This window comes from Oryctolagus cuniculus, chromosome 6, assembly GCF_051225735.1.
Source record: "Oryctolagus cuniculus isolate XC-2025 breed Fujian yellow rabbit chromosome 6, ASM5122573v1, whole genome shotgun sequence".
Classification (NCBI taxonomy): Eukaryota; Metazoa; Chordata; class Mammalia; order Lagomorpha; family Leporidae; genus Oryctolagus; species Oryctolagus cuniculus.
Window position 1 is genome coordinate 115,898,617 of NC_142872.1, and position 10,752 is coordinate 115,909,368.

A 10,752-nucleotide genomic window follows, 5' to 3' on the forward strand; every position below is an offset into this window, starting at 1 on the left:
GGAATCCTTAATCCAGTTCTTCATTAGAAGAGATGTGCAATTCGGGACATGCTCAAGCTGACTTACCTCAAACGGTAGAGTTAGAAACATACCAGGGGATTCCAATTCAATCCCATCAAGGTGGCATGTACCAATGCCATCTCACTAGTCCCAGTGATCAATTTCTGTGCACAATTGATCATAATGATAGGACTAAGAACCAAAGGGATCACATAAACAAGAATAGTGTCTGCAAATACTAGCTGATAGAATCAAAAAGGGAGAGAATGATCCAACATGGGAAGTGAGATACACAGCAGACCCATAGAATGGCAGATGTCCTAAACAGCACTCTGGCCTCAGAATCAGCCCTTAAGGCATGCGGATCCAGCTGAAAAGCCCATGAGAGTATTTCAGGCATGGAAAGCCAAGACACTCTGGGGAAAAAAAAAAATGAAAGATCTCCACGAGTGAGATCCCAGTGGAAAGAACGGGTCATCAAAGAAGGAGGTACCTTTCTCTGAAGGGAGGAGAGAACTTCCACTTTGACCATGGCCTTGTCTAAATATTATCAGAGTCAGTGAACTCAGGGGGCTTCCATAGCCTTGGAAACTCATGACAAGAGCCTAGGAAGATTACTGATGCCATAAACAAGAGTGTCAATTTGTTAAGTCAACAACAGGAGTCACTGTGTACTTACTCCTCATGTAGGATCTTTGTCCTTAGTGGGCTGTACATTGAGATTTAATGCTATAACTAGTACTCAAATAGTATTTTTCACTTTATGTTTCTGTGTGGGAGCAAACTGTTGAAATCTTTACTTAATGTATGCTAAACTGATCTTCTGTATATAAAGAGAATCGAAAATGAATCTTGATGTGAATGGAAGGGGAAAGGGAGTGGGAAAGGGGAGGGTTGCGGGTGGGAGGGACGTTATGGGGGGCAAGCCATTGTAATCCATAAGCTGTACTTTGGAAATTGATATTCATTAAATAAAAGTTTAAAAAAAAAAAAAAACTGTGTATGGATTTCAGATTATTTGCATTAGGAAAAAATCTGTTAATAGCTTTTCCATTAATATTTTGAAATATCCTCATACACATGGATATACATACTATTATAAATTTGTGAAGTATATAGACCTATCAGGCAGGCTTTTAAAACAGATTGCTTCAAGGTTCTGTGTTTGCTATTTGGATTCTCTTTTGCTTCAGTACATTTAGAAAGGTTTTGTTAGATTCCTATTTCCTTTTTAACGCAGTTCAACAATTGTATTAAAGCCTAGTTAAACATGGATGTGGTTAATATTTTAAATCTGTGTAATCCATCTCTTATTCAATTAACTTACTTGTGATATTGCAGACATTGTAATCCAATGCTATATGTAAAATTACCAGGCTATATATAAAATTATAATGAACTTTATAAATGCAAGATTAATCTCCAGAATATATAAGGGAAGGGCGTGAAGCTCTCCTGTTTTTATGTGAGTAATGAACACCTACTCCAAAAAATATACTAATTATATATGTTAATATTGGACTTCTTGTTCTGAAATGTACATGGTAGGTAGTGCAGCCTAGTGATCAAGGGCATTAAAGCATAAATGGGAGATCCTACAGCAGAGGAGTTGAGGGACAGACTCTCACGCTAGACCACTTGAGCTTGACAAATCAGCCATATGACCTATCAAAAAGATTTGATTACTCTGTGCCTCAGTTACCCCAACTGTTACCTAGGGAGTAAGAGTAGTCTCTGCCTGGTGGGGTTATAAACTTTGGTATGTAGTAAGCATACAGTGAGTCTTGGTTATTTGGGTTTTTGACATAATATTTTAAAATTAATGTTATCTATTGTAATGTTTAGGTCTCTTGCAGCTGAATGGGGTAAATATGGAATGCGATTCAATGTGATTCAGCCAGGGCCTATAAAAACCAAAGTAAGTTTTAATTTGCTTAACCTGTGAATGATTAAAGCATGAAAAAGTGATTTATGTATTCTGATTATTGTGTGAAGGACTTTGGGGATACCTGGATTTGAAGCCCTGAATGTTGGAAGAAGTTTGTGCCATTATCTAATAGAAGAAATAATGAGGTGGGCAGGGCATAGCATATGCACAGCTTCCTGATAATGTCTCTTTCAGTGTCTTCATCTTCAAGGATCTTTTATGCTGTCAATTTTGATATTTTTTTTCCGATTTGCTTTGTCACTATCTGCTATTATCCTATACTTCTTAATTTTTATGATTATTTTAAAGATTTACTTTGACATCCCTTTACAATTTTTACTTATTTAATTTTTTATTTGATTAAGAATGTAGAGAGAGACAGACAGAGACAGGGACAGACTGGAGAGATCTTCTGTCTGCTGGTTCACTCACTAAATGTGCACAAAAGCTGGTGCTGTGCCAGGCTGATGCCAGGAGCTGGGATGTCATTTTGGATGTTCCACAGGGTGGTAGGTACCCAAGTACTTGGGCCATCACCTACTGCCTCCCAGGGTATACATTGCCAGGTAGCTGGGGTCAGAAGCTGAGCCAGAACTTGAACCCAGGCACTATGATATATGATGCAGGTATTCCAAGTGGTATTTTAACCACTGCACCAAACCTCTGCCCCAACATCTTTTTTTTTTTTTTTTAAAGATTTATTTATTTGAAAGAGTTACACAGAGAGAGGAAAGGCAGAGGGAGAGAAAGAGTGGTCTTCCGTCTGATGGTTCACTCCCCAGATGGCCGCAATGGCCAGAGGTGTGCCAATCCAAAGCCAGGAGCCAGGAGCTTATTTCTGGTCTCCCACATGGGTGCAGGGGCCCAAGGACTTGGGCCACCTTCTACTGCTTTCCCAGGCCATAGCAGAGAGCTGGATTGGAAGTGGAGCAGCCGGGACTAGAACCGGTGCCCATATGGGATGCCGGCGCTTCAGGACAGGACGTTAACCTGCTATGCCACAGCGCTGGCCCCCGAATATTCTTTTTTAAAGTTATAAAACTGTTAACTGTATTTTTAGTTTAAGTGATGCTCTGGAAATTTATCATCCGAGCTTGGTCTTGCTATAGGTAGCGTTTTCTTTGACTCATGTCTTTGCCTTTCACTCTGTCAATTATGCATGTCATCTAACTCCTACATCTCTCTGATTAAAAATCCTTCTGATGGCATACGTCTCACCTAAAATTAATAATCCCTGCAGACGCTCGTTGCAACTCATAATTATCAGTAATGCTGTTGCAGATGTTGCTCAGAATGTCCACAGTTCTCTGTACTCTAATGACTGCAAATAACTTCATCCTCATAATTCCTTTTGTTTTCATGTAAAGTAAAAATTGATAGATCCAACAAGGATGTAGCTTTGAAAACCCAGTAAGTTTGGTAACTTGTACTAAGGAACATTTGTGTGGTAGGTAGTTCTTGAGTATTCAATATTAATATGGAAGTGGTCATATTGGTTTTATCTAGCACTTCAATGGGTAGAAACAAAGAGAAGAAAAATTCTTTTAAATAAATAAAAATTTTTAAAGGCAAAAATTACCTGAGTATGTAAAACTTGATTGAATATCCTATCTAACATTTAAATAATAAAGAGTTTAATGAAACTAGTGGAAAATAACTCAGATGCATATCATATATGAAAGCACATAATTCAGGATGACCTTTTGCTAAGTTCTGTCTGAAAAGAATTCTCTCGTCACAGAAGGTTATTTCTAGTATCCTATGTCTAGGAAAGATCACACCCATTTTACTTATCTATTTAACTTGTATGTAGTGAGTGTCCATTGTGTGTAGATACTGAAAAAGTTAAAAATCTTTGGTGACAAAGTGCTTGCCCTCAAGGAGTTTGTAGTCTAGCAGGAGAACTATGAATTATGCCCAAGTAATAAGTATTTAATTTTTTAAAAAAGATTTTTATTTATTTATTTGGGAAGTAGAGTTACACAGCGAGGGGGAGACAGAGAGAAAGATCTTCTATATGCTGATTCACTGCCCAAATGACTGCAATGGCAGGAGCTGGGCCGATCTGAAGCCAGGAGCCTGGATCTTCTTCCTGGTTTCTCACGTGGGTGCAGGGTCCCAAGCACTTGGGCCATCTTCTACTGCTTTCCCAGGCCATAGCAGAGCTGGATCGGAAGTGGAGCAGTGAGGACTTGAACCAGTGTACCTATGGGATGCTGGTGCTGCAGGTGGAGGCTTAACCTACTACACAGCTTTGGGCCCCAAGTACTTAGTTTTAGAGTGATGGAAAAAAAAAAAAAAAAAGCAAAAGAAAAATAAAAGAACCAAACTGAAGAACTGAAACTTCCTAGCAAGCATGGACAGAACCAAGACTAGTTGCTGCCCTCTGCCCATGCTTTTTTTATACCTGTCCAGAGAGAGCTGGAGGACTCACAGAGAGCCTTGCTTGTTTCCTGTCTCATGGCTGTGTTACTGAGGAAAACTGTCATGTAGGCTTCAAGGCACAAGTACAGAAAGATTCCGTCAGTTTTGTTAACCAGTGCACATTCATAATTCATCTTTGGGTGTTCCTTCATATCATTAACATGAACCAGAAATTGTGTGGCCAGTTATATTTTCTTCTCTCTCCAGAATCTACTTGAATTTCAAATTTTTACATACTGATTTTCCTTGTTTCTAGTTATTTTGGGAACAAAAGAGAAGAAAAATAATTTTCTCTTCAATATTTCCTATTTGGGTCACTTTTCTGTGTACTAAACGAAATGATAATGGTACCACTACCTCTGTGACACTACACTTGTGCATATGAGAATATTTCAAAAAGTTTGTGAAAGATGGAATTAAAAAGATAAATTTATCTTGGTGCAAAAAATTTTGGAGCCCATGCATTATTTTTAATTATATCTGTTTTCTATGAAATTTTTGGGGACCCTTGTATTCCTGAGTACTTTTATATATTTTATATATATTTTATGTATTTCTTTATATCCTTGCAACAGTTTTGTGAGGTAGCTAAGATAGATATCCTAATTTTACAAGGAGGCTAATTAAAGTAAAATGTCACATTTTCCAGTAATTGTTTTAGGTCTAATCAGATAAAATGACTTGTTTTGAACTAAACTGAATGTAGAAGAATTTGGTGAAATTTTGGTACTTCCAAGGCCCAAGCGATGAACAGGCTGCCATATAAAAGCATTCTATTATATTCAAACTTGTTTCTTAAGTAGAAAATGGGATGAATTTTAAAAACAATTTTTCTTTTCTAATTTCAAGGGTGCCTTTAGCCGTATGGACCCAACTGGAGCATTTGAGAAAGATATGATTGAAAGAATTCCCTGTGGCCGACTGGGGACTGCAGAAGAACTGGCAAATCTTGCCGTTTTCCTTTGTAGTGATTATGCTTCTTGGATTAATGGAGCAGTAAGCATGATTGTGGCTCTTTTTATTTGGTGGGGATGGCTGGAGAGTAGGGAGCCCTGTTGTGGAACCATTTCTAACAATGCTGAATGTAAAGGTGATTTAAAATCTTACTTATCTGTAAATTGTAAAATTAGCTTAAGAAATGTATTCCTTTATAAATTAATTTTATAAGGTGCAAGTTATCATGATAGATGTCTTTTTAAAAAAGATTTATTTATTTATTTATTTGAAGCAGAGTTCATAGAGAGTGGGAGACAGATGTGTGGGAGAGAGAAATAGAAAGAAAGAGATAAATACCTTTCATCTGTCCACTGGTTCACTCCTGAAATGACCACAATGGCCAGAGAAGGTCCAGTCCAAAGCCAGAAGCCAAGAGATTCATCCCGTCTCCCACGTGGGTGCAGGGGCCCAAAGACTTGAGCTATCTTCCACTGCTTTCCCAGGCGCATGAGCAGGGAGCTAGATCAGAAGTACAGCAACCGGGACTATAACAGGCACCCATATGGGATGCTGGCATCACAGGCAGCGGCTTTACCTACTATGCCACAACGCTGGCCCCAGAGATATGTCTTTAAGATGATTTTTGTGACTGGGTAGAATTTGAAATGGTAGAGTATTCCGAATGGAGTAAATCAATTTAGATTTAATCATCAGTTTTATTTTTAACATTTGGATTTTGATTGAAAGTGCCAAGAAGACATCCTATCCAATTAAGATGTGGAAATGGCTTATGGCTCAGAAACTTTTAAAAATGAGTTTAATTTCGGGGTTTTTAATATTTTTTCAGGTCATTAGATTTGATGGCGGAGAGGAAGTACTTATATCGGGTGAATTCAACAGTCTGAGGAAGGTAATGCCATTTTGTGTATATTGAATGATATATTAGTAGCTAGGATGCTAAGCTTTGAAAACATGTGAGAGTCACATTAAATTGACCTCTTCTTTCTGTGTCAGGTCACCAAGGAGCAGTGGGACACAATAGAAGGACTCATCAGGAAGACAAAAGGCTCCTAAGGCCACGCTGCCTTTTCTTGGTTACAGTAGAAGTCAGAAAACAGAAGTAGTAGGAACTGACTGTAATCTTGAATATTGTCAAGTCTAATAGATTGTTAATTAACAGTGATTGAATGCATATGCTGTGACAGAACAATGATAGCCATTGTATATCAAAGATAAATAAGATGGGATATTGTCTCTCCAAGAAAATTGTAAAGAATATGACGTTTGAACTACCTGGGTCCTGCCACCCACATGGAGTCTCCTGGCTTCAGCCTGGCTCATCTCTGGCTGTTGTGGCGGCATTTGTGGAATGAAGCAGTGGATGGAATATCCAGCTGTCTCTGCTTCTGTCTCTCTCACCCTCTCTGTCTTCCTGATAAATAAAAAGAAATAAATGCTTCTTAACAGTGTGAAACACGATGAAAAATGGATGCTGCTTTTTCTGCTTTTTTTTTTTTTTTTTTTTTATCTTTTATTTAATGAATATAAATTTCCAAAGTACGTCTCATGGGTTACAATGTGCTCTTTTGTTTTTTATAATAGGAAATGTGAGAATACAAAAGAATGAAAAAAATGAAAAGCTCACTAACCTCCTAAAGTAATTTTCTTTACGTTAGTGTGTTTATTTTCAACATTTTGCTTTTTTATGTAACAGTTTCTGTGCAGGTAGTTTGTATATGTAATTTATACGAAGAGTCTACTGCAGTTCATTCCCCAGCTCACTTCACAAAACAGCCATCTTCAGCTCCTCACTGTCTGCTTTTTCTTCTGGAAAATGCCCCATGCTTATATTGCTGTTTCTTGACACCCCCCCCCCCCAATTTTAGAACCTTTGTGGACTTTCTTATATAAGTGATACTTTAGTCTCTTGTTCCATTTCCAAGCCCATCCTCTGCCTTCTGCTTCTCTCCAAACACACATGGACATAGATATTTCTTTCCACCAATTCTACCAATATAACTATATCTCTTTTTTATTAACTTGATATTTTTACCTTTTTATAACTTTATAATTTTTTTTGTTTTCAATATTTTCTTATTTCCCCTTTTAAAACCATTCAGTTGGGGGTCTGTGCAGTGGCATAGTGGATTAAGCCACTGCCTGCAGCACCAGCATCCCATATGGGCACCTATTTGAGTCCTGGAAGCTCCACTTCCAATCCAGCTCCCTACTAATGCACCTGGAAAAGCAGTGGAAGATGGCCCAAGTGTTTGGGACCCAGCCACCCATGAGGGAGACCCGAATGAAGGGCCTGGCTTCAGCCTGGCCCAGCCCTTGCTATTGTGGCCATCTGGGGAGTGATCCAGTGGATGGAAGATTCTCCTCTCTCTGTAACTCTTTCAAGTAAAATAAATAGATAATGAAATAAATAATTTTTAAAAAAATTACCTGATAACAATTTTCCAGGCGTAGGTGTTTGGCCTACTGGTTAAGCTGCTTACTGGGGTACCTGCATCCCATATCACCATGTCCGGGTCCTTTCTGATTCCTGCTTCCTATTAATGCACACTCTGGGAGGCAGCAGGTGATGGCTCAGGTAGTTGAGTTCTTTTCACATGGGAGACCTGGACTGAGTTTCCAGCTCCCAGCTTCTGCTTGACCAGGTTGTGGACATTTGGGGAGCAAACCAGTGGATGGGGGCTCTTTCTGGCTGGTTGTCTGACTCTCTTGCTCAAATAAATAAATATTTTAAAAGTATTTACCAATGTCATACAGAGCTCCTTTTAAAATGTGCTTAATTGGGGCCTGTGCTGTGGCATAGTGGGTTAAGCTGCCACGTGCAGTGCCGGCATCCCATATGGGTGTCAGGTTCCAGCTGCTCCATTTCTGATCCAGCTCTCTGCCAATGTGCCTGAGATTGCATAGAGGATGGCCCAAGTGCTTGGGCCCCTGCACCTATGTGGGAGACCTTGAAGAAGCTCCTGGATCCTGAATTCAGACTGGCCCATCTCCGGCTGTTGCAGCTATTTGGAGAGCTAACCAGCCCATGGAAGACTTCTCTCTTTGTCTCTCCTTCTTTCTCTAACTCTGCCTTTCAAATAAAATAAATCTTTAGAAAACAGTTTTTTAAAAATGTGTTTGATAGTGAGATGGTATACTTTTTTACACTTATAAATTTCCTTTTTGTCTTACTAACTTGGTTTCTTAATGGGAGATTGTAAACATTTTTATTTATGTTAGCTTGTATGTAATTTTTCCTGTTAAACATCTCTCAGAATTTGCCTCATTTCTGCATATTATTACAAATAGTGGATGAGGGAGCAAAATTTGTGATCTAACAGAATCAGAAGAGAGAAGACATGGAGGATACCAACTAATAGGAATTATTCCTGAGTCTGAAAGAGAAACAAACATTATTGATGGAGAGTCACTATACCCTATGACAGGCCACATCCTGTTTTCACCTTAAGAATTACGGCTTTGTCACTGTGATTGGTACCTTTTATGAGTCCTGCTTCTCTTTCACTAATGGAGGGATTAATACTCAGTAAATTAAAGTGGGGTTATTGGTGACAGTGTCACTCATCTTACAATTAAAATGTGAAAACCTGCAGGAGATATTTCAGGTACAGTATGACAGCCATTGTTTCCTTATTGTTCCTGTGGAAAATAAAGCAGTGAGATTTAAGTGGCTTTGAATAATAAAATTTTAGAGCTGGGAAAGCCTTAGATGCTACTAATTCTCAATCCTTTTATTTTACCATTGAAGAGTCTGGCTCAAGGAAGTTTTGTGACTGCTGTATCTTGCCCAGGTTAGATCATAGCTTAAATCAAGAGATGACAGGATCTATATGAGATACCATTATATTGCAAAAGGCCTTAAGGGGGAGAATCCCATTAGTTTTTTTTTTAATGTTTAATTAGAAAAGTGTATAAATGAGATTGTCATAAAATGAATATACCCATGTGACCACTGCTCAGACCAAGAAGTAGAACACTGGGGCTAGCATTGTGGCACAGCAGGTTAAGCTGCTGCTTATGACACCAGCACCCACTATCTGAGTACTGGTTCAAGCCCCAGCTGTACCACTTCTGATTCAGCTCCCTGCTAATGGCCTGGGAAAGCCGCAGATGAAGGGCCAAGTACTTGGGCCCCTGCTACCTTGTGGGAAACTCAGAGTTCCTGGCTTCTGACTTTGGGGTGGCCCAGCCCTGGCTGTTGAGGTCAGCTGGGGAGTGAACCAGTGGATGGAAGATCTGTCTCTCCCTATCACTCTACCTTTCAAAATATATATATTTTAAAAGCAGAATAGCACTGGGAATCCAGAAGACTCGCTCCTGTCCCTCATCAAGACTCTGTACCTGCTCCCTATCTTGACTTCTAACACCATAGTGAAATTGTTTTATGTAAATAGAATCATACAACAATGTGTTCTGTTTCTGCCTCTTTTTTTTTTTTTCCCGGGTAGCAATTGTTTATGTATTCTCACTGTCCAGTGATATTCTACAGACTATATACTATAAATGAAGGTACCACATTTGTTCATTTTACTATTGGTAATCATTCAGATTGTTTCTAGTTAAGATTATGCTAGGGCCGGTGCAGTGGCTCACTTGGTTAATCCTCCGCCTGCAACACTGGCTTCCCATATGGGTGCCGGGTTCTAGTCCCGGTTGCTCCTCTTCTAGTCCAGCTCTCTTCTGTGCAGTGGAGGATGGCCCAAGTACTTGGGCACCTGCACCCACGTGGGAGACCAGGAAGAAGCACCTGGCTCCTGTCTAGGATCGGCACAGTGCACTGGCCGTAGCAGCCATTTTGGGGGGTGAACCAACAGAAGGAAGACCTTTCTCTCTGTCTCTCTCTAACTCTGCCTGTCAAATAAAAAAAAAAAAAAGATTATGCCAAAGACAATGCTTAAATAAATGTTACTGTGATGAAAACAAACCCACCTTTCTCTGTTAGATTGGTGATAAATAGTGAAATCACTTAATTATAGGATGTGCATATGTTCAAATTAAGGATACTGCCAAATGGTTTTCTAGAGAGTTCACGATCTAACCTCCCACCAGGCAGAGTGTGAGCATTCCCACTGTGTCACGTCCTTACCCACCAATACTTTAGCTGCATCTTTAGCTGTAGTCTTTCTGGTGTCTAATTTTTTAAATTGGTGTTTGTCCTCCTTGCTAATAAAGCTGATCAGTTTTTATATGTTTATTGGACATTTAGTTATTTTTATATTTGTAAAATGTCTGCTCAGCTGTCTTGCACTTTTCTCTCTTGCATTATATTTTAAAAAGTGGATTTCCAGGAGTAATGTTTATGTATTTTGGATATGTGCTTTTGTCAGTTATATGTGTTGCAAATACCTTCTTCACTTTGAATTTTTCCCACTCTCTTAATGGTATATTTTCCTGAACAGCAGTACTTAACTGAGTCCAAGTTTTAAATCTGTTTCTTCTTAATT

General features: G+C 39.0%; 1 protein-coding gene across 6 annotated transcripts in view; it reads left to right on the forward strand.

Moving 5' to 3' along the window:
• The window catches only part of DECR1 (2,4-dienoyl-CoA reductase 1), a 51,175-nt gene extending 44,402 nt beyond the window's left edge, over positions 1-6,773 (forward strand). For all 6 annotated transcript variants that reach the window (XM_070075850.2, XM_089335502.1, XM_051844622.3 and 3 more), the window contains 4 exons: positions 1,846-1,918; positions 5,201-5,347; positions 6,135-6,197; positions 6,302-6,773. In XM_070075850.2, coding sequence (XP_069931951.2) covers positions 1,846-1,918; positions 5,201-5,347; positions 6,135-6,197; positions 6,302-6,361 — 343 coding nt within the window. In that variant the 3' untranslated portion in view covers positions 6,362-6,773. The remainder of the gene's footprint in view (positions 1-1,845; positions 1,919-5,200; positions 5,348-6,134; positions 6,198-6,301) is intronic.
• Positions 6,774-10,752: the final 3,979 nt, after the last annotated feature.